The following is a 22,730-nucleotide window of genomic DNA, read 5'->3' on the forward strand; positions in this document are numbered from 1 at the left end:
TGTGCAGTTGGCTCGGGCCTTTGAGCCGTGATGCCTCTCTCTGGGATGCATGGTACTTTCTAGAAGTCACTTACTCAGGAATGGTGAGTTTCCCTGGGGCTGAATGCCCCTGGCCCTGCCGTTCCTGGTGTGGTAGGCCTGTGCATCACCACCTTCTCCAGGTGTCCCGGGCGGAGCCAGCTCCGTGGAGCACGTTGGCACTTCCGCCCCTCCGCCTAGCACTGTTTGGAAGTGCATTTCTGTCCATTTTCATTGCTCTTGGACAACTCCCTCCCCAGCAGCCATTGTGGTAGGGAAGTTGAACCCCGGAGCTATTGCTTCTGCCCTCGCACTGACTGGTATACCCAGTTGGTTCCCTGTCTGGGTCCATGTGCCAGATTTGTACTGTCGGCTCTTTTACTTCACTGTGTGTCTTTGGTCAGCTCTCAAACAGCGAGTCGGTCCAGCAGCACATGGAGTTCCTGAACAGGCAGCTGCTGGTTCTCGGGGAGGTCAACGAGCTGTATCTGGAGCAACTGCAGAACAAGCATTCAGACACCACAAAGGTATGCCGCGCACCGGCAGCCACGCCCCAGCTGGGCAGCGCTCAGGACCCAGCAGTGTCTTGCAGGATGGCTCTCCGAGTCATTTCCTGAAAGATGGTGCCCGGTCCTGGGAGCCATCCCCACCTCTCCCCGGCCTGGCCATCCAGGTACTCAGCCATCATGCCACTTCACATGAGCTTGTTTCCCTCGCCGGCTGGCTGGCTTTGACGTGAAGTCAGGTCTCAGTGAAAGTACCTCATGGCAATTGGTACAGAGTAGGTGATAAAAGTATTTCCCATCTCTTACCCACACCAGGTGTGGGTGGGTGGGGGAGGAATGGGGGGGTAACGGGGACGGGTGAGGGGGAAGGAGGGAGAGGGGGATGGGCAGCCACTTTTATTAAACATAACTCAGGACTGGGTACATACTGAGATGCGTATTTTTTCTCCCTTTCATGTTGAGTTTAATTTCAGCAGACGGAGGTTCACTGCTGGCAGCAAGGCCAGTAACAGGACGATCTGACGTTAGTTAGCGCCTCCCCAGGGGTGTGGAAGCGGAAGTTCTGTGTCACTGTATAAACAGCCTCGGGCAACGGTAGTGAAAGAGTCGGGGATGGAACTTGAACAGTAAACGCTCAGATGTTTCCTGTCACTCACTTCTCCATCACACCTGGGCTTTCTTTGTAAAGCATCTTTTTTGGCCAAATGGAGAGAGTAGTCTTAGAACCACAGATGTGATTTTTATAATGGAGTTACTCCTTATTTCTCAGCTCCTCTCAGCTCTCAGATGCAGACGCCCTTTAGAAGGACGTTAAATTTGGAGCTTTCTCTAGAAACCAGGTGTCACTGATTTTGGAAGTATAATAGCTTTGGAGAAAGAAAGGGGAAAAGAGACCTACGGGCCAAGAGGATCTCTGGGACAGTCGCTTAGATGCATCCTGACATCCCCTGAGAGGGGTGGAGACGACCTTGCTTCTGGTGCATCTCGTGGTTGGAACTCGGACACTTGGGGCCTCGGGCAAGCCAGCTGACCTCTGTTTATAAAGCTGGTCACAGGAGGCCTTTCTCGTAAGCAGCAGCAAAACCCACACTAAGCAGGCTTACCAAGAAGTCACTTCATGACTGTACTTAAGAAGAAGCCCCGAGGCAGGCAGTTCAGACTGATCAAGTGAGCAATCTAGGAACAGCCTCAGGAGCCTGCACCGCCTGACCTGTTCTGTCGGCCCTGTCCTGGGGCCGGCGAGCTGTGCTCATGGTGCAGGCCGTGTGCTGAAGGGAGCGCTGTCCCAGGTAGACGCCATGATGTCCTGTGCAAGAGGAGAGCATCGCTCCCTGCAGGCCCGTCAGCTAAGAACCCTTTCCCAGGAACCCTTCACCAGATTCCCACGCTTGTCATTGACCAGGAGTGTCGTGTGCCCATCGGGAGCCAGGCGTTGCCCTGCCCCTGTCAGGATTTGCCCCTGGACTGAGCTGGCTTCCTCTTGTTCAGTCAAGTGTGTGTGTGGGGGGGAGTGGGTATCTAAAAACCAGGTAGGGAATGGCCGGTAGGTGCTGGCGGCAGCGCCGCATGCGGTGGTTGTGAGGGTTGGTGAAAGCACATAGACGTTCCTAGCTCCGTACCTTGTTTGGTTCTCCCTAAGTAGCTGCTGTCATTTATGACAGAGGTCCGAAGTGCTTACCTGTTCTGTGCGGATGTGTGGCGCCATTGGCACAACTGGAATGGCGGCGTTCCCGGGTGCCCAGTGCTGAGTTTCAGTCTGTTGCGTTCTACACTGAGAAAGCACCGGGTTCACTGGTCAGCCTCTGTGGAAGCTCATCTGCTCGCTCCTTACGGCTTCTTATGTTTTTAAAACACAAACGTGTGGTCAGTTTCGTTACGTGTATTTCACCCCAATAAAAACAGACAACACAAATGGAATGAACATGTGCTTGTTATGGACGTCTGCTTTGACTGCTTTTCTGAGCGTTACCGTGTCTTTGCTGTGGGTTTTAAGCTGTTTCGATCCATTAGCAGGCAGGCAGGCCGTTTGCCTGGCGTGGTGGACGAAGCTTGTCAGGCCACCCAGTCTGAGGTGCTGCTTTGCCTGAGCAAAGCCGCTTGTTCTGTTGCGTTCTCGAGCTTTACCTCAGCCGGCATCAGGAGAGGGAGTAGGATAGAAAAGAAAACAAATGGCCCACAATAAATGCACTGTGCCCAAGGTACAGTGGGACATTGGCGTACTGTCACGTGAACGGGTATGTTTACATAGTTGATCATCTAGTCACAGGGTGTTGTAGTCTGCTTTTTTCTCTTTTTACTGATATGTATCATTTTTTAAAAAACTTACAAGGTGTACTTTAGTTTACTTGTTTCCTTGACGTCAGGTCGAACAGTATTTGTAGCTTTTTATTGCTCTTCTAAATACTCTTCTAAATACGCTATGATAAGTTTTTGTGCCAAAGTATCTTTTCAGGTTTCAAATCATTTCCTCAGGGATAGACCTCAGGAAGCATTACTAGGTTAATACTTACCGCCAGCTCACTTTCCAGAAAGTTGTACTGGTTTATATTTCCACTAGCAGTATTCTAAAGTACCTTCTTAGTGCTTATTATCTGGGTTTTTCAGAATGGATATGGCATGTTCATTTTCTGAAAGTACTAACTTCAGTCCCTTTTTTAGGAAGTGGAAATGATGAAAGCTGCGTATCGGAAAGAACTAGAAAAAAACAGAAGCCATGTTCTCCAGCAGAATCAGAGGCTCGACACCTCTCAAAAAAGGATTTTGGAACTGGAATCTCATCTGGCCAAGAAAGACCACCTTCTTTTGGAACAGAAGAAGTATTTAGAGGATGTGAAACTCCAGGCAAGGTAACTGCCATCGGGGAAGCTCTCTGCAGTGAGGTGTTCTTTGTGAGGTGGAATTGCCCACACTCTGGGTGTCTGTATCTTTCAGAGGACAGCTGCAGGCTGCAGAGAGCAGGTATGAGGCTCAGAAAAGGATTACCCAAGTGTTTGAATTGGAGGTCTTAGACTTATACGGCAGGTTGGAGAAAGATGGCCTCCTGAGAAAACTTGAAGAAGAAAAAACAGAAGCAGCTGAAGCGGCAGAAGAAAGGTAGGAACAAAGAGTTGGCATCAAGGGCCTTCTTTCTCATTGAGCTGCCACTCACAGAGCAGGGCCTGCTCAGGAGCTGGGACATGGGAGCAGTGACAGCCGCTCAGACAGGGCCGCAGCTCGCAGCTCCCACCGTTTCAGAGCCACCCCAAGCTCCTCAGAATGCCCCGTGATCGGCCCATGTTCCTTCTTCCTTGGCCCCGAATCACTCGATGTGGTTACAGGGCGCATCCGTATTTCAGATTGCCATGTGCTGTCCCTAGTCGTAGGCTCTCCTGGTGGGAGCTCATGCTCGAGTCTTCTGTGATAACACACAGAGCAGGCTGGCAGAGTCCAGTGTCAGTGTGAGCGAGCGTCCGTGCAACCCCACGCCTCCCAGACCCGGGCGCTGCAATCACCACCTGCTTTTCTCCTCCCTGGATTTCTTACAGGCTCGACTGTTGTAATGACGGCTGCTCGGATTCCGTAACAGGGCACAGTGAAGAGGCATCTGGCCACAACGGGGAGGCCAAGCCCCCCAGGCCTGGCATCACCCGGGGCAGCAGTGGGAGTAGAGGCGGTGGCGGCAGCAGCAGTAGCAGCAGTGAGCTTTCCACCCCCGAGAAGCCCCCCAGTCAGAGGGCGGGCCCGTTCAGCAGTCGGTGGGAGTCGGCCATGGGCGAGCCGTCTTCCAGCATCCCTGCGACTGTCGGCTCACTTCCCAGTTCCAAAAGCTTCCTGGGCATGAAGGCACGAGAGTTATTTCGGAATAAGAGTGAGAGCCAGTGCGATGAGGACGGCGTGACCATCAGTAGCCTTCCTGAGGCCCTTAAGACAGAACTGGGCAAAGACGTGGGCGTGGAAGCCAAGCCTGCCTTGACCGTGGACGGCCCACACCCGTCCCCCCCCACCCCGGACAGTGTTGGACAGCTCCGTATCATGGACTACAACGAGACCCATCATGAACACAGCTAAGGCTGCTGGCCCTTCAGTGTTAACTTGCGTATTGCTGACATAGAACAGGAGGTGTGGACGCACGTTTCAAAGCTTTCCTGTTTCCAGGGTTTGAGTGGCGAGCTCACGCAGTGGAAATGGGATGGAGGTCCTTTTGACAGTTGACTGAATGCGGAACGGTTTTTGGATCTGGCATTGAAATGCCTCTTAACCTTCCCCTCAACCCACCCCCAAACCTCTCTCTCATTTACCTAGCAGTGTGTACTAATCCGAGGGCCAGTTTGCATTCCTCAGTAGTTTTATTTTCTTCCTTTCCCCCCCAAATGGTCGCGTCCTTTGAACCAGTGCAATATGAGGCCAAATTTAATCTCTGAGTCTAACACACCACTCTCTCCTGAAGCTCAGATAACTGGGTTGGCTCCCCGTGAGCCCAGATGATTGGGGGTACTGCAGGTAAGTCTGCTTTTCTCCTTTTCCAGGAGGACGTAGCATGCAAAGCTGCCCCCCTTCACGTGGAAGCTTTTCCATGAGATTTCTTTGCTGCTTTTGGTTCTGAAGTTTAGCATGTAAAGCAGCAGGTCTGGAAAAACAATGGTTTGGTCACCCTTACGTTCTTTTGGCGGTTCTCGTAAGCTTCCTAGAAAGTTCTATGTGAACAGGCGTCCGTTGTTTGGAAAGTCTGGAGCTGGCACTGTGGAGACCACCCTCCCCTTTGGGAATGCTTATCCCCTCCCCACTACCTCTTATTTATTTGGTGTTTGCTCGAACGCTGGTACTGTTCCGACCTCAGGCTGGTGTGTGGGTGGGAAGCCTGCTCCCTGCAGGGTGGAAGGCAGGGTGGATGGCAGGGTGGTGATGGGAGCCATTGGCCGAGGGGCACTGCACTCATGGGTGAGGACCTGGTCCTCCAGGCAGGGGTGCTGGCTAAGTCTGTTCTGTGCCTCGGCGCTCCCACACGCCTCCCGTTGGTGTCAGCTTCTTTGTGACGCTGCAGCAGGATGGCTTGGAAGGTCCAAAGAGTCTCTTCTCAGTTTCTATGACCATTGTTCTCAGGCTGTTAAGAGTCGCCTCACTCTAGTAGGTTCTAGGCCACCAAAAGGTGTCAGCTTTGTCACAACAGTTCTGATTTTCAGGGGCCGACTCCAGGGAGCCTGATTGCTGCTACCCTCCCGCACGTTAGTGATGGCAGAGCATTTTAAGGCAGAGTCCTGGAGAGTGTTGTTGCCACAGGCTGGCTGATGGGGACCCACTGGGCTCAGAGGTGACACCAGTCAGAACATTGGTGGTGGCAGAGAATCGGGACTCAGCACGTGCTCCTTAAATAAGTGCTAGAAGCCGAAGAATTCTTGCCTGGTGTTCCAGCTGAGGCAAGGAGAGACTGGTAGGAAAGAGCCAATGAACTTGGTTGTTCTCTTTCTCTTCTTTCGTTAAAAGTATAGAAGGGTTCAGCCATGAAGAGGGAAAAGAAACTAATGGTACGAAATCTTACTGCATATGGAAGCTTCCAGCAGGTCAGGGTCGAAGTCTCTTTTTTAAAGTGTGGCAATAAATAGTCTGGCATCTTAACCCAAAGGAGCCAGATCACGAGAGACAGTGTCACCGTGGCGTGGGACAGAGGTCCTCCTTGGGACAGGATTGCAGGCCTGGCTGACCTATTCCCAGCCTGAGGGGGTGTGTGCCCACCTGCTCGCAGCCTCGCACTGTGCCGGCAGTGACCGCTGGATGTCCCAGGGAGGGTGTTAGTAACACCACACGTTTAACTCAGCTTTGTCCAAAGGAAAGCTTCAAGTCGGATGTGTTCCAGTTTCCTAGTTCAGGTTTAGAAAACGAAAACAGACAAATTCAGAAAGGAAAGAAAAATGTTACAGGATGACCATTGAAAGCGGTTCTAGAAGCTGAACCCTCCCCACGCCCAGGAGCTCTGCCACAGAACGTGACACCAGGCGATTTAATCGGAGCCTTTTCTCTAACTGACAAGGGCAAGGAGGCCAATGTAAAGAAAGCAAACATTTTTAAAAACAGGCAGATGGTGCAGGTATAGGTCAGAAGGGCGGCGGGGTGAGTGGACTGCGGCCCGGCTGAGCTCGCGGGCCCCCGGCAGGGCTTGGGGCCTGCAGCCGGGGCACCTCCGGCCTGGGCTGTCCACTCGCTCAGCTTTGCCTCCACAGCTGCCCAGAGGCACTGCACTCAGATTCCTTTGGGTTGTAAGAGGCCATGGGCTGCATTCAGCCCAGGCTGGGGGGTCGAGACCTGGAGCCATGTTGAAGTTACCCAGCCTGAAAATGGCGGCTTTTCTGTTGCAAAGGACTCGAATCAATAGTCAGGTTTGTTTGGTTTTGAAATTGATAAACCTGCCAAGAGTCCACGGGTCACCTGATTGTGCTGCAGCAAGCGTTTTTAAGGATGGAGAAGTGACAGTAGAGGAAGGTCCTGAGAGAATTCCGGCCTGGGAACAGGCAGGCCAAAGGCATCAGACAGTTGGGGTCCCGGGCGGTGCGGCGCTGATGTGTTAGGGCTGGGGGACCTCTATCAGTCACTCTGGGCACCCGCCTGCCTCAGTGGGGGGGCAAATCCTGATCCCCACCTGACACTAACAGGGCGGCACAGACCCTGAGAAGACGAGTCTGCTTCTTGGGCAGCATGGAATTTGTTTCTAAGAGGAGCACTACAGTATCATGTGGGGGTGGGGGGAGGGGGGGAGGGAAGGAAGATGGCAGCGTGGTCTCCACAGCAGGTGAGTTCCTGAACCTGCTACAGCTCAGTTAGCACATGGATCTGTAGCAGACAGAACTTTCATGGATTTACAAAAAAGCTTTGACAAGGTTCTGCCCTAACGTCTATCAAAACTGTTACTATGAGATGGAAGAAATACCTGGTCAGAAATCAGAAAACTGGCTGAAATCCAAAGGTAGGAGATAAAGGCCATTTCTTGGGTCAAGAGGTTTTTAAGAGTTCTCCTTGGAGATGAGATGACCAGCCTCAGAAGGCGGCTGGGCAGACGTGACCTCCCTGGGTTTGTCAGCAGTTTTCCAGGAGGGAAAACTGCCTAACCTTGGGGAATAAGCTGCTGAAGGCTCTTATTAGGCTCTGTGAGTGGAGAGAGAAATGCTAGATAAGCTACTTTGTGAGCCAGAATATATGTACTGTCTTTAGGGGGAAATAGTTCAAACTCTTCTTAAAAGGTAAACTGTTAGAATCCAGGACAAGGTCCTGGAAAGCCACTGACAATTGGAAAAAGTAGCCCAGCAGGCCACCGCGGCCAGAGAGGCCAGCACCCTACTGGGCAGATAGGACAACAGGAAACAAAGCTGCAGGCTCTGGGCCGTCCCCACTTGTAGCAGCTCGTGGAGTTTCCGGTGTTTTTGTCGAGTAAGAGCAAACTAGCAGTTGTCTAGAAGAGAATGAATAAAACAGTCGTGGCGATGAGAGGATCTGTGAGCTGGGCCACAGAGCAGTGGGTGTTTCTGTGTAGAGAATGTAACAGTGTGCTGTGATTAGCCAATGTGAATTTCACCAAATACTAGAACATACCACTTGAAGCCAGAAAGAAGTCACTGAAGAACGAATGAAAGAAAGTACCGCGTAGTTTTCCTAAGCGAGAGCACTAAGGTGGTAGGAAGTGTGAACAGGTGTTAAGGATGGTGTGGGCAGAGTGAAGGCTCCGCCCGGAGCTGCACTCAGGGGCTGTGCCCCTGCCTCGTGCAGAGACTCAGAGAAGCCCGGTCGCACCCAGGAGCATGTCTCCCATGGGGGAGAGGGCTGACTTTTGTGGAATGACCCATCAGCACATCTTACTCTGCTGTATTTTCACTCTTTGAGGTACATGCTTTAAAACTGACCAGCAGTGGGTATTGGAAAAGGTTTCGGTCTGAAGATGTTTGTGTATCTGTTTACATCCAGAGTTCTGTGACACACGCCTCTGCCCTCTCTGCCCCGCCCCCTCCCCATGCAAAGGAACTGATTGCACTTGATTAAGCTTTTCTCTAGGATGACAGAACCAGTTGAGGTTGGGGCCTGGCCCTTAGGCTGCTGCTGTGACCCTTGTCCCTGGTGGCTCATTTCCCTGTCCATGACTCTGACACGCCCAGGGAGAGCGGTGTTCCCGTCTTTTCTGCAGTCTGTACATGCCCGTCTGAGAAGGGTGGCTGTGGCTGCATGGGCACCTGAGCCCACGACTGCTTTTGGCCTTGAAACGAGTTAATGAAGGCAGAGGACCTTTCTCCCCCACTTACCTTCCCGGTGCCACAAAATTGTCCTTCCTCTGGGCTCAGTAGGCTATTGGACCATTTTAGAGGAGACCCCTGAGAGTTTGAGACCCTCCCAGACCAACCTCCTCCCCCCCATACAGTGTTTGGACAGAGGGTACGACGCTGCTCGGCACAGCAGACACTCGGGCTTATCAAGGAGGCAGCCAGCGTTTTGCACTAGGAAGAATCAGTGATCACTTCGGAAGACGTCTGTGGACCATGAGGACATTATTATGGAGGAACAGATTTCGCTGACAAATTGAGTTCTTAATCATGGATCAAGTGTAGCTGGCTAACTTGCAGTTTAAAGGGGTCCCATCAGTGAAAAACAGAATTTTTAAACTGACTGCTTTTAGTTCAATTTTAAAAAGTCATCTCTTGTCAGAAAGTTGAAACCTTCCTGCCTCAATCTTGAAAGCATGTCACATGATCCACGTAAGATGCCATAAACATGAACTGCAAGAGAAAATGGTACAATCTTAGTGAGTGGGGATTGGAATCACGAGGGTTTGCTGTCCTTAGAATGTTCTCAAATGTCAAGGCAGTTGCTTGTGTTTAACTGTGAACAAATAAAAATTTATCGTTTTGCACTACTCTGCTGTGTTGCCATGAAGTGACTCCTGTTAGCCTCTGAGGGGCTTTTGGGCAGAGTTGGGACTGGTCCAAGATGGAAAAACCTCAGGGTCTGGGTGGGTTGGTGTGGAACCTGGCTTTAGTCTCTAAGATCCTTTTTGTTCTGCCAAAACATCTGGCAAACAGCCAGATTGATCTGCCGCAAATTCATGCCCTTTCCCCAAAGAGTGTCCTGGTGGTGTGGGAAAGGTGACTTGGCTCCTGCCTTCCAAAAAGCTCTCAAAAGCAGGCGGCTGCCGGGTCTGCACTGCCATCCAGCCTTACTATTCGTGCGCGCTTGTGTTCCTAGGGGTTGGCCAGCGCGATGGGTTTAATACAGCCCAAGTGACACTGAACTTGTTGAGAGCTGACTGACTGTGAGCCTTGCCAGAGGTTTTGTGAGAAGGAACAGGTGCAGCCAGCAGCCAGCACCTCCCAGGTGCTGTCAGGTGTTTGGAAGAAGGCAGGACCCTATCTCTACGTGATTGCTGGACCACCCTAGCCTCCCATCTCTTGCTGGGGATGCACTGGGAAAGAACTCGACACAAAGAGTGCCATTTGCAATGTGGTTTTCAGTTATTCCCCGGAAATTGGTAAACTCAGCTCCTTTGAAGGATGGGAAAAGCTTTGATTCAAAGACTCAGACAGAGGTGGCAGTTAGGAATTGTCTGGAAAATCCAGGCACTCATCTGAGTAGGTCTCACACACGAGGGGTTACTGCGCCCCTTCCTGTGGGTCTTGGCCAGGACTTTCGAAGCGAACTTTCTGGAGCCCGGCATACTCCTGCCCGAAGTGGCTGCTCTGTGCTAGTGGTTTCGCGGTGAGGCGGCTGCCCAGTGGCCTCTGATGTCTTAGGATACATGTGCTTTTCTCTAAGGGATACATCCCAGGAAACCAAGCCAGGCAATGGTGGTAGAATACTTTTATTCTTGACTGTCGCCCCGGAAGAAGCAAGAGTACAGAAGCTAAGGCGCCCCCTGTGGAGGGAAAAACCAAAGGTCAGACAGTACTGGCAAGCTCAGAAGCCAGTGGCACATCTTACAATCCTGGGCCTCACTTAGGCTGTGAAAACCAGGGAATCGTCCTTGTACAGGAGCCACACGACCGGAGTTGTTCTCAGTGTCCCGGTCGCAAGTACAGGACAGGAGAGGCGCCTGGTCCTCTTGGGATGGGGTGCGGAGACCTGCTCGCACTGAGGATCGTGCCGTGCGGAGCCGCAGCGGCCCACGCAGTGGGAGCAGCCGTCTCCTACACACGTGCGCCTTGCCCACCGCTGCCGCTGCGGCCGCCTCCGGCTGGATGGCTCCGCCTGGAAAGCTGGGCCTGCACCGGGCGAGCCTGGCAGAGTGGTGGTGGGAGCTCGAAGGGGACCTGGGCCAGGCAGGCAGTGCCGTAGCTCGTTCCCAGCCTCCCCAACACCCTCTTCATGGGCACAGAGCCTGCTGCTTAGAGGCGAGAAAAGTTATAAGTTGAAGCAGGAGAAGGAGAGAGGTTCTCAGTAATACGCTGGGTGGCCCCTTTGGGGTTGACGAGTGGCAGGGGCTGTGGTGCCAATGAAAATGGATGGACCCGTGGAGACCAAGTTTAGTAAAGGCGCCCCACGGGGTGGCACCGGCCGTGAGCACGTCACTGGTCTTGAGTTACAGTTTCCCACCAGGTGGTCTCCAGGGAGGTTTTGGACAGCCTCTGTCTCTCCCCCCAGGTTGGAGCTTGTCTTTTCTAAGCTGCCTACACTGGTGTTTTCGTGACCTAGGCCGGGTGTCTGCGGTCTGGGAGGGGCCAGCGGTCTGGGAGGGGCCAGCGGTTCCCGCGGTGGCTTCCCGGCGTGCCTCGGGCTCACTCACGTGCAGCACTTTACGGGGCAGCTTCTCCGAGTGGGCCACCCATTCTTTCATTAAGTCCAGGATGAGGGGGATGAGGCTGACCACGCCTCCGTAGTGGTTCCTGGCCTCGTCACAGCTGAGGTGGTTCACCACGTCGTGAGGGTATCTGCAGGGCAGCGAGAGGGGGCCGGGTGAGTCCCCACTGCGGGGACTCGCCACGCTTTGGCATGCGACTTCCAGACGTTGGGCAGGGAGCCCTCCTCCTGACCACACATTGAATCCCGTGGGGAGGTTTCACAACTGTGGCTGCACGTGCCAGCCTCCCTGTTCCGGACACTGTGGGTGGGCAGGTTTAGGGGTCAAGGGCCCCAGGTAACCCTGGTGCAAAAGGTGTGTGGAAACCTGGACGAGGGGCTGTGGAAACCTGCTGTCATTGCTCAAAAACATGCTGTTAGTCCCCTCAACGTTTCTTGCCAGAATAGTAAACAGCTTCCTTGAGAACGTGGCACTTTGTGCTGTGAATTCCCTGGGGCTCCGAAGTAGGGAACCCCACTGGCGCCAGACACCCCGCTGCTTTGTGGGCTTCTGGGAACCACTGCTCTATGAGCCCCTCCCCGCTCCAGGGCCAGGGTCTGTGCCCTCAGGAGCCCTGGTTTTCACTAACGCGTTTTGTGGGGTCAGTCATTCCAACAGACCAGCGGGCCTAGGACCGTCCAGCGGCTTCCCCAGTCCAGTCGCAGAGGAGCCTCCGCCCCCTCCCCGCTGCGCAAATGCCGCAGGTGCCGAGGCCTCACGGGGCAGGGCCAGAGGGACTCACTTGGCTCGCAGGCTGCTCAGGTCGTTGCTCTGGCTCACGAGCGTTTTGCATTTCTCGAGGAGGTTATTAGTGACCGGCGTGCCCGAGTGCAGGGCCTCGAAGCACTGGCAGAGCTTGTTCAGCTCGGCGCACGTGTCCAGAAACATGAGCAGGATGCGCCGGTCTGTGGCGTTGTTGCAGTGGTGATCCGCGTAGCTCTGTACCTGCAGAAACCGTGTGACGTCAGTGTGACGTCAGCTGGGCGGTGCCAGCCGCGGCCTGTCTGCTCCCTGGGGCAAACAAACATTCAGAGCACCCCCCACCCTGCCTGTTCCAGCCTCTCAGAGTCAAGATGCCAGTAACGTTGGTGCATTTCAATGTACAGACCGCTACGTAGACCTAACGCCATCAAGTGTCCCGGGTGCCACGCGAAATGCTTTGCAGGCCTATCTCACTTCATGCTCACCTACACCCCATACGCTGGGTAGCTTTCAAATCCTCCTTTCACAGGTGAATGCGGAGGCTCAGAGAGGTGACGTCACCGCCTTGGGCACCACCGGAAGTGATGCAGCTGGATTGCACACCCAGCAAAGCGGCTCTGAGCCGGTACCTGTCACCAGTCCCCATACACCTAAGTCGATGCCTAAAGCAAGGAGGGCTGGTCCCCGACTTTTCAGGCACCTGTCCTGCTTAGAGGACTGCTCGGTGAGGCCACCCGGGCTGAGGAGCAAGCAGAAGGAACTAGCACTATTGTCCTGTGTGTCCAAGGCAGACAAAGGGGGGCCACGTCAGTCAGTGGAGCGGGGGGAAATGATTATCCATAGGAGGAAGAAAAAGTCTCTACCTCATTCCACAGACAAACATCTCCTCTGGGAGGACGAAGCGCTTAAATGCCAAAACCACAGTAAAGCTCCGACGTGTGCTGTGGCCGGGGAACTAGGGAAACTTGCTTAACGTGCTGATCTACTTCCAACTCCTTTCCCCGGGAAGCAGTGGGGGTCCTTCCCGGGTCAGTGCCGCCCAATGCCTCTGGGTCTGAGGTCGGCCAAGAGCGGGGGTTGACCTTGTGCTGTGGAGGATGTGGCTCGGGTCCAGGCAGGATTCCCGACGCCTCTCCCAGTCACATGGTTCTCTTACCCTCCACCGTCCGCCGGAAGGGGCGTCACTACCCCCCCCCCCCCATCACCCATAAAGTTCTAAGTCTGGACCAGGGTTTCCCTGCTGCCACCGGTTGCCTTTTTGTTGCCAGGGAATGTCTTCCCAAGCAATCCAAAGTGGTTCCTTCCAAAGTACAGTAGCTTTGCAAGGGGGGTGGGAAGGAGAGGGAGCGGCTTCGCACCCACTGCGCATGCCCGCCCTCCATGCACGCGGCCCAGGGGCCTGCACTGTGGTGTAACTACAACAGGGCAGCGTCGCCGGGCTACCCGGTGTGTGTGCGGGTAACGTTGGATGCATCTGGTCCAGGGAGGGCAGGGTGAGGCTTGAGAGTCAACACTTCAGATGGGGAGGCAGAATGTGGGGCCGCTGGCCCGAGAGACTTCGCGGAACCTCAGGGAAGAGGGCCACACCCTTATGCTTGGAGGATCTGGGCTCACTCCGCAGCCAAGTACCAGTATTGTGAGCAGAGGTGGCGGTGCTCCTTCCTGATAGTGAAAGCCTGTCCAGTGCCTTTGGACGTCTGAGCCTTTGGAGGAGGGGCTGAAAAGGCCACAGCCAATTTACTTTCAAATAGTTCAGGGGAAAGAGGGTGTGTGTCTGGAGAGAGCGTGGAGACCTGGCCACTTATTACAAATTGGTGTATCTAGGTGAAGTTTACATGGGTGTTCGTTTTCCATAGGTTTAGAAGTTTTCAAGTTAAAAAACTGGGAAAAATTTTTATAAAAATTAGAAAAACAAATTTTGAAAGGGTGCTGCCAGGAAGGGTTGCTGTTCTCCACGGGTGGGGTGGGGTGGGGCCTGCGTGTGTGCCCGTGACTTCCTGGAAGGCCGGCTGGGTGCTGAGTCCTCTGACTCCTGCAGAACAAACTGACACAGCAGCTAATCCACGAGGAGACACAGGTTACAAGGAAACGTCAGTGTGGTTGGCATGCTGAGTTTCTCGAACCCCAGTGGAATCCACGGCTGGGCCCTATGCGTCTGTCCCTCAATATATCCCCAGTACTCAGCCTGGGGCCTGCCTATACGGCTGGTGGGACACGGGCTGTGCGTGTTCCTCCGTTGACCTCATTTAATCCGCACTCAGCCCCAGGGAGGTGTGTGCTGCCCTTCTCACTTGACAGATGAGGAAACTGAGGTGTAGAGAGGCAAATCACTGGCCCAAGGGCAGAGGTGGCCTGGGGTAGAGCTGGGACTTAAGCCCTGGCGGCTGAGTCTTGAGTCCATGTTTTTCACCACTTTGTTATTCACTCCCACGTGCCTGGCTCTTTCCACCAGGTAAGATCCGAGTCCTGATTCTGGCAGAATCGTGCTTCCCCTCTCTGGGCCTGTTTTGTTTTTTTAATCTTGCAGGCAAGGGACAGGGCCTGGTGCTGCCCAGGCATCTCTGGGTCTGGCAGGTCCGGGAGATCCCGGCCCGCCCCCAACCCCCGCCCCGCCCCCCGCCCCGTCCCCCCGCGCCCCTCCCACCTGCCCGGAGGCTCGACCTGTTCAATGCTGGTGATTGGCCGGATCTTGTCGTGGGCGGTCTCCCTGCAATGCTCCAGTGCCGCGATGAAAGTGAACTGTTGCTGCTGGAAGAGCTTGTACTTCTGTTCGAGGTTTCGAAGAGACTCTTTCACCTCGTTCATTGTCTTGCTCAGTGGTCACTTACAGGAGAAGAGGGGTCTGTGGGGAGGAAGAGCAGAGCGCTGAGGCCCCAGGGCCCGGACCACAGACCCGGCTCTGGAGTCAACAGGACGCCCCCCACGGCCCCTTTTGGTGGAGCGTTGCACTAAGTGGCTCCCTGCAATCCTGGGGTGGGGGGGGGGGTAGAAGGGGTCAGGGACTGTTGTCATCTCTTTTGCAGAGGAGGGAAAGAAGCCCTAGAAGGCCACACACTTGCTCAAGCTCCCCCAGGCTATCCATGACAGAGCTGAGCCTGACCCAAGCCATTTATCCTCCAAGGACACATTCTCTGCCATAAAATAGGACTTACTTCCCTCCACGGTGGCCAATATATTCTCTGTATTTAACACACACACACACACACACACCCTCTCGAGGGCCTCCCTGTGGTGTCAGCAAAAGCTGGGATCAAGAAATGTGCCACGACATGTAAAATTTGATTTTATCAGCTTGGACCAAATTGTTTTAAAACACCTGCCACTCTGCAGTTGGTGGGATTCTTTCTGGTGGGCCAAGCAGGGGATGAGTCTGTTCTGGACCATCCAGTCTGAGAAGACATAGCTGCATTTGGGGAAGGGGCTCTGATTTCAGGTTTGCCCCTTCCTGGGGGGGCTTCGTCGCTGGCCACTCCTCCCTGCCTTCCCCTGTTAATTGCAGGATGACCCTGATTGGAAACAGGGACACCATTGGGAGTACTCTTCTTTGGTGCCTCACAGATTGTCTCAGTATGAGTCCGGCGGTCCACAACTGGTCTAGAATCTCCTCTGGGAGCAGAGAAGCTATGGGTTCTGCCCTCCGTGACACCATAAGTTTGCCAAGCACACGCAAAATACTCCCGGTCACAGATTTATGGAATGTTAGAGCTGGTGGGATCCCAGCAGGTCAATTCCCCTTAACTTCCCGGGGGCTGGGTGTCACAGCAAGCTTGTGCCGGAGCCCCCTAGGTGCAGTCTAAACAGTGTCCTGGAGCTGCCCCAGCTGGCTGCCCCCACACCTCAGGCACCAGCATGCATGGAGTGCAGGCTTGGACACCCCCCCCCCCATAAGGGGGAAGGGCGGTCAGAGGAGGCTGTGCTGAGGGGGGCGAGGTCCAAGCCAGAGGCTGCGAGGGGAAGGGGCCAGAATACTTGGCAAGGACGGGTGGGGAAGGCCACATCCAGGCTTCCTGGCAGGTCCCAGGCGGAGAATGAGAACAGGATGGAACTGGGAGGCATTTCTTTCTGTTGTGTGTCCCTCAGCTCCCTGAGCCCAGAGCAGGGCTGGGGCCAGGGAGGGTGTCTCCGTGACAAGAAGAACTGGCATCAGGGGGATGAAAGGAAACGCAAGGGGAACAGACCAGACGGTGGCCTCCAGGACTTGATGGGAGTGGCAAATCAGAGAACTTGGGGAGGGCTGGGGAGACGGAATACAAGTCCTGGGCTGAGACACAGCCAGGTTGCCATAAAAGAGCTGGGCCAGAAGGGACCCTGACAATTGCGCCCCATAAACCTGAGTGGGTTGACTGTAAATATAATGGAGCTCACTTACTTCAGTGGCAGAGTCCTAAGGCTGCTCCTGGGAGCCATAGCGCCTGTTTGCCAACAGAGCAGGGCAGCTTCCCTGGGGACTGGCCCGGTCCAGGGCCAGGCAGGTGGGCGGCCTCCTTCCAGCTCAACCTCCTCCCTACTCAGCCTCCCTACCCCACCACCCCCATCTGAAGTGGGCAAGCCGGGAAGGGAGCTGGGGTTGTGGGGAGGTGGTAGGAGCCCACTGTTTGTTGAACACCTGCTGTATCCAGCTGAGGTTTCCCCCACCGCCCTCCTGGAAGCAGAAATGGCCCATGGGACACTTAGGGCACCGCGTTTTCTGTTGCACGTACCCTGGTGTCAGGCTCACCCGGGCCTAGACTAGGGTGAGGCAAGTGAGGCACTCACCTCGGTGCAAAATTTAAGACGCGCCAGAAAACTCAGCAATTGAGATAGGTAAGAATATTTAATGCACTACTTAAAAAAAAATAAAAGTTAACCCAAAAAGTCCACAAAGAACAATGTGGCAGAATTTTAAAGAAAGACGGATGGACTGCGTCTTGCCATATTGGAGCCTGAGGCGGAAGGGAAAGTCAGTAATACCCTGTCTTTTTAAAACTTGTGGTATTTTATTCTAAATGGACTTTAGGCATTAATTCTGATTTTTGAAAATACAGCATTAACACATTACATATCTTGATGACTGAGGTTTGGGGCACCCCCTTTGCACTGAGGCAAACTGCCTCATCCCAGTGGGGATCAGGGCTTACAAATGACTCAGGAATTGAAACCTAGAGTGCAGCACATAGGTGGGTGCCTGGGGTCGTGCTCAGAGCTGTGGTTGGTGGTTAAGAACCTGAACTCTGGAGTCACATAGTCCTAGGTTCAGAGCCTTCTCCAACCACTTCTTGCTGGCCTTGGCGAGCTGCTCATCCTCCGAGCCCCAGAGTCCTAACGTGCATTGCGTGAGACAGCAGGTGGAAGGTGTGGAGCTCAGAGCCCAGAACGCGGCAGTGCCTGGTTCTCAGAGCAATCAAAGCCACTGCGATTATTAAACAGTGCACATGTGATGCTGGTGGAATGCCACACGGGTATGGTGTGCACCCCAAAAGAAGCAGAGGCTGCTGAGGGCTTAACCTCCTGGAGGAGGGAAGGTTTGAAAGCAGGCTTTGGAGAGGTAGAGAAGGGGGGGTTGGGGGGGCTGGAGGAACGCTGGGCTACAGATTGGGAGGTGGAGATGTGGGAATATTGTGAGCAAGTGCAGAAAGCAACAGACGGGTGAGACTGAGTGACACCAGGTGTCAGGCAAAGCTCTGAGAGGAAGCCCTGAAGGCGTCTAAGCCAAGGAGGTGAAAGCACTTCATGCATTCATTCACTCGTTCATTCATTCACACTGCAGTGCCTACCACGTGCCAGACCTATTCAGGGTGCTGGGCTACATGACACTGAACAAAACAGACAAGGTTCCATACCCTGGAGGAACTGTCTTTTGAGTGGAAGGCGGACAAGAGGCATAAGTGAATGAAACGCGGTTTAGATAGGGCACAGCGCAAGAGGAAATGCAGCAGGGATGTGGGATGGGACCTCAGGGACAAGGGGCTACAGTCTGCAAGAGGGCCACTGGCAGGAGGTGGGTGGGTGTGGAGCGGAGCGAGCCGTGCTCCTGCCTCAACGAGAACCTGATTAGCTCACCCAATCCTGCCTACAGCAGGTTACTTGATGGGGCTCTGGGAAAACCGTGGACACGCATTACCACCAGCCCTATGAACCCACAATTATCCCCACATGACAGAGGATGAAGCTGAGATCACCCAGCCAGGAAGTGGGCAAGCCAGGGTTTCTCTTTCACCTCTGCCTGACTTTATAAAGTCTGGGCTCTTAAGTTATCTCCTTCCTTCCCTCTGTGATGGTCCGGAGACAAACACGCCAGATAGCTTGACTGCTGGGGGGTTGGGTGACCCAAGGGCCTGCAAAGCTGTGCTCCTCGGGGTCATACTAGCAGGACCCCTGGACCTTGCTTCCACTCCCATGAGACTTTTCTGTCCCCCATCCCAAAACAATGAGGACTAGGATTCAGAGGCTGCCCCGTATGCCTGGCTCCCTGCTACCCTCCTGGGGCTGCCAAGTTCTCCAGGGATACAGCCCTACCTATGCTGGTGGCCCCAAGAGCCCCCGAGAGAAAAACTGACTCGGGCCTTGATCCTAGTGACATGGAATGTCGTGAGAAGAGCTGTAATAAGCTATCCAAAGTGATCGTCCCTTGAACCAGAGTCACTGCAGCCAAATTAGTTGGGATGAAAGGCATAGGGTGGAGCACTCCTCGGTCTGGGGGAGGAGGACAGAAAAAATGATTACCCAATGGGTTTTCGGCTGTAATTGATTTGTAGTTTTCCAGGCTGCTAAAGAACATTCAATCGCGGTATGAAAAGCGCCTGGGGCTTAAAATAAACGAGGAGGAGGCAAGTCATTTCAGAACCGTCCAGGAAGCAAACTGAGCCTCTCCAGTGCAAACTGCAGGCTTGGTGGTTGTGTTCTTTGTTCCGGGGGAGGCAGCTTGCTTTTCTTTCCCCAGCTGTCTTTGCAGTTGGGTTTGACAAGCCTACCAAGGTTTGCGGCTTTGAGGAAGCAGTTCTGAGGGGGAGGCAGAACTCCGCCTTTTACTGTTGGGGGGCGTGTCTCTGGGCTGGTGTCTGGGGGAAAGGCTTTTCCCAGGAGTCAGAACACCTAGTTCCAGTCCTGGCTCTGCCTTGGATGAACAAGTGATCTTGGCCAAGAATTTCCTCCTTTCTGGGCCTCAGTTTATCCATCTATAAAATGAGGGAGTCTGGATTAGAGGCTCTCCAAGGGGCTTTTGGATTCTAACGCTTTGTGATCAACAACTAATGAGGAAAGGGGCCCAGAAAGGGGAAATGACTTGCCCAAAGTCACTCATCCAACTATTTTTCACCATTCTGATCCTCCAAATTTTCATCTGTAAAATGGGAATGAAGGTACGTATTTCTGAGTTGGTGCAAAGATTAAATATGATAATAATAGTAGCCCCTATGTACTGTGCCCTTACTAGATGCCAGTTACTGTCTGATACTTCAGCTATGTTAACTCATGACATCCTTCCATAACCCCACTTCACAGGGGAGGAAAGGAAGGCACACGGCAGGCTCACACAGCTAGTCAGAGTGCAGCCAGGATTCGAACTCTGGGCAATCTGTACTGACGACGCCACATTCCCGCTCCGTAATGGACACAAACACCACAGTTGAATGCACGAGAGCTCAAAAACGGTAGCTCCTGCTAAGAATGGCAGCGAGACCTACGGCTCCCAATTCAGTTGCGTCCGACACCTGGCTGCTCTCGTCCCACTGGGGATGAAAACGACACCCGCCACGTCCCACCCCAATCCCCTCGTCCTCCCGGGGCAGCAGCGGCGGTCCCTTGCACTCTCTGTTCCACCCCCCCACCCCCACCCGGTTTCCGAACGCGGGGCTTTAACCTTGCGTGTCCTAGAGCGGCCTTCACTCACAGAACTCCCTGAAGCTGGTGCGCCTCCGTGGGTGTCTGGGGCCCAAGAGGGGCGGGGAGGCCCTTCGCAGGGCTCGGTGTGGGGAAGTTGGCGTGAGAAGGGGCGGGGTCTGATTGTTACCGCAGGTGCCATAGTAACCGGGTCACGTGGCAGCCCCGCCCCACCCCGGGAGCCAGCAGAGGGGTGTCCAAAGGCCAGAAGCTGCGAATTAGGCCGTGGGTTTCCAGGTGTCGTCGGCCCTCCGGTCGGCCCCATGGACGCCCACTCCCTCATCAAATATATTCTCCTACCTCTATTCTTCATTTAAAGATGGGGAAACTGAGGCCCAGAGAGAGGAGCCGGGGCTGGCCCACGGAACTCCTAACGCCCGGGCCAGGGCGTGTTGGCGGAACCAGAAGCAGGATCCGCCTCCCGCCCTCTCCGGGGGCCGACGTGCCCTCGGGGTGTTGTCGGGTGTCTCAGCACAGAGGGGGGCCCCTACCGGGGCACGTCTGTTCCTAGTAGGCAACAGCTGGAAGTGACCTGTGGCGCCCCGCTGAGAGGCGCAGGAGGGACAGCGAGGGAGGGGTGGGAGACCACTTGTCCCAGGCGGCGCGCCGGCCGAGGAGCCGGGCCCAGGCGGGGAGCCAGCCGCCCCGGAGGGCGGTTGGGCTCGGCACGCGCTGATGACGTAAGGAGTGGCGCCCCTAGCGACCGCGGTCACTAGGGGCGGCGCGCGCTGATGACGTAAAGGAGCGGCGCCCCTAGCGACGGCGGTCACCAGGGAACGGCCGCCCTGCGCAGTGGTAGCATGGACGCCACCACAGCCCCGCACCGCATCCCCTCGGAAATGCCCCAGTACGGGGAGGCGAACCACATCTTCGAGATGATGCAGGTGACCCGGGCAGCCCCGCCCTGTCGCGACACTGGGCGGCGGCCGGGGAACCTCTGTCGCGGTGCCAGGGTGCGCGCCGGTGATCTTGCAGCTGGGGGCCACGTTTGTTAACCCACGAGATTGCCTAACTTGGGGAGTCTGACTCCTCTAGCCCCGTGACCCCGAAACATCCCTCACTCCGAGGGGCAGGCTGTCCTGACCAGGATTTGGTCCTGGCTCCGCACCAGCCGGCTGGATGGCCTGGAGCAAGTTCCTCCCTTTTCTCAGTTCCCCCGTCTGTGAAATGCCGGATGCAATTGGTGCTCTCCAGGGGTCTCAGGCGGCGCGGACAATTCCCCGGAGGTCTGTAGTGTTGGTTTCAGAGCTGGGGAGTGTCCGTGTTCAAGGTGGCGTCCCCATCCTCTGAGATGGCCTCCTCCTGAGACAGCAGCCCTGTGGTCTGGACAGCAGCATTTCTCCCCTGGCTCTTCCTCCTTGGAGCCAGGAGCTCCCAAGCTCTCCTCCTGGGTTCCTGACCTGACTGGCCCCCATTCCCTGTGTGACCTTAGGCAGAGCCCCACCCCAGGTGTTCTGCTGGTGTCCCTTCTGCACCTAGAGGTAAAGGCTTTCAGGAGCTGTCTATCCTCTCAGAGGTTCTGAGGGCCAGGGGGACCCAGGAGCCCAGCTTCCAGAGCATTTGTCTGCTCCTCGGGCTCTGCCCCACTCCCACAGGCATCATCTCTCTAGCAAACATGTTTCTTTTGGAAAGTGTTAACTGATAGAGGAAAAGAGAGAAAAATTTATAAAACTGAGTGGCCAATCAAAGTAGAGAAAATGGGTGGTGAGTGGGATGGGGGAGCTCCTAGGGGCACTGTGGTCTGCTCTAGAGAACCAGGCGGTTCTCATAGTGCTTGCTGGAAGGAGCAGGCCCAGAAAACGTTTAGTCCAGTATTTCCCGTCTGCAGTCATTTGTGTGTTCCCTTCATGGTTTTTGTTTGTTTGGTTGGTTGGTTTACCATTTCTGCTTTTTACACTTTTCATTTTAAAATAATTTCAGACCCACAGAATGCTACAAAAATAGTCTGATGTTCTGGTGTGTCTTTCCCCCAAGTCCCCCCAGTAATAACATCTAACATAATTAGTACATTGTGAAAACCGGGACCCTGACGTTGGTACAAGACTTAACTAAGACTATAGGCTTTCATTGGATTTCAGCCATTTTTACCTGCACTCATTTTTTTGTGTGTGTATATGTTTCTATGAAATTTTATCACCGGTATAGATTCATGTAACTACCACCACGTTGCCATTTTAACCTCATTATTTCTTTAAATCAACTCACTTTTTAAAAATTGAGTAACTTATTCTGCTTCGTCCTAAACGGTATCCTTGAAATCATAGATTTGATGTATTTTTCTAATACACACATTCAATATACAACTATTTAAAAGTGAAATTAAGAATATTCATCTGTGAACCATCTAAAATCATCTCACACCATCTCACCAGTGATATATGACCAACGACCTCATCCAACCGTGCCATTTAACAGGTGGGGAAGCTGAGGCCCAGAGAAGGGAAGGGGCTTGCTGGTGAGATTCACAGAGCGGGGCTAGGACTTCGTACAGTTCAGTGCTCTTTTTACTGCCCCACACTCCCTCTGCCCTCCCAGGGCTAAAGCCCCTCCCTGCTTGTCCCTAGGGTGAAAGGGTGCCCTTTTGTACCAGCCCAGCTCCTCTCAGCTACCTGGTTCACTTCTGTGCCTTTTGTTCTGGAACCATGGAAGCTCTTTCTCTTGGAATGAAATGGCCGGGCTATCCCAGGACTAGTTAGATATTTGGCTGGTAAATATTCTGTCCCACTCTGGAGGGACACTGGTAGCAGTGAGGGCCATGTCCCCCAGCAGACATCTGCACTGGACACCTACTGTGATTGTGCCAGGCACTGGGACAGGGGCAAGGCAGTAGCAGGTACTCACGGGCTGCAGGCGCAAGTGGCAGG

At 54.2% G+C, this 22,730-nt stretch overlaps 3 protein-coding genes across 18 annotated transcripts in view; 2 read left to right on the top strand and 1 right to left on the bottom strand.

The window, feature by feature from the left end:
- Window positions 1-9,390, top strand: part of TSC1 (TSC complex subunit 1) — a 43,030-nt gene extending 33,640 nt beyond the window's left edge. For all 8 annotated transcript variants that reach the window (XM_019728923.3, XM_074331243.2, XM_019728922.3 and 5 more), the window contains exons 20-23: window positions 423-545; window positions 3,183-3,370; window positions 3,456-3,617; window positions 4,049-9,390. In XM_019728923.3, the coding sequence (XP_019584482.2) occupies window positions 423-545; window positions 3,183-3,370; window positions 3,456-3,617; window positions 4,049-4,571 (996 nt within the window). In that variant the 3' untranslated portion in view covers window positions 4,572-9,390. The remainder of the gene's footprint in view (window positions 1-422; window positions 546-3,182; window positions 3,371-3,455; window positions 3,618-4,048) is intronic.
- Window positions 9,391-10,316: 926 nt separating this feature from the next.
- SPACA9 (sperm acrosome associated 9) lies at window positions 10,317-20,510 on the bottom strand. 5 transcript variants are annotated; one of them, XM_019728920.3, is made up of 5 exons: window positions 19,847-20,099; window positions 14,671-14,851; window positions 12,050-12,252; window positions 11,254-11,398; window positions 10,317-10,386 (listed from the first exon to the last, which is right to left on the bottom strand). In XM_019728920.3, the coding sequence occupies exons 2-5, from the start codon at window positions 14,812-14,814 to the stop codon at window positions 10,375-10,377; spliced, it is 504 nt and encodes a 167-aa protein (XP_019584479.1). In that variant the 5' UTR covers window positions 14,815-14,851; window positions 19,847-20,099; the 3' UTR covers window positions 10,317-10,374. The 5 variants fall into 5 exon arrangements, with proteins under 5 accessions (XP_019584479.1, XP_088649726.1, XP_019584478.3 ...); XM_088793600.1 differs by lacking the exon at window positions 19,847-20,099 and adding an exon at window positions 20,358-20,510 and having other exon boundaries at window positions 10,317-11,398; XM_019728919.3 differs by lacking the exon at window positions 19,847-20,099 and adding an exon at window positions 20,167-20,351 and having other exon boundaries at window positions 10,317-11,398.
- A 67-nt stretch (window positions 20,511-20,577) lies between these two features.
- AK8 (adenylate kinase 8) overlaps window positions 20,578-22,730 on the top strand; it is a 113,356-nt gene continuing 111,203 nt past the window's right edge. Inside the window, exon 1 of one of the 5 annotated variants that reach the window (XM_088793597.1) lies at window positions 20,578-20,750. In XM_088793597.1, coding sequence (XP_088649723.1) covers window positions 20,667-20,750 — 84 coding nt within the window. In that variant the 5' untranslated portion in view covers window positions 20,578-20,666. Of the gene's footprint in view, window positions 20,751-20,773; window positions 21,093-22,730 lie in introns of those variants that run through there. The other 4 variants (XM_088793596.1, XM_088793595.1, XM_019728912.3 and 1 more) reach the window with 4 other exon arrangements.

Source organism: Rhinolophus sinicus, chromosome 16 (assembly GCF_057876585.1).
Source record: "Rhinolophus sinicus isolate RSI-liver-muscle chromosome 16, RSI-T2T, whole genome shotgun sequence".
Classification (NCBI taxonomy): Eukaryota; Metazoa; Chordata; class Mammalia; order Chiroptera; family Rhinolophidae; genus Rhinolophus; species Rhinolophus sinicus.

Excerpts from the sequence above, each read along its gene's own strand:
- SPACA9 (XM_088793600.1), bottom strand. The coding sequence starts at position 14,814 with ATGAACGAGGTGAAAGAGTCTCTTCGAAACCTCGAACAGAAGTACAAG. Across the intron at positions 12,253-14,670 it reads CAATCACCAGCATTGAACAG|GTACAGAGCTACGCGGATCA; the intron begins GTCGAGCCTCCG and ends CGGTTTCTGCAG. Across the intron at positions 11,399-12,049 it reads CTGAGCAGCCTGCGAGCCAA|ATACCCTCACGACGTGGTGA; the intron begins GTGAGTCCCTCT and ends GCTGCCCTGCAG.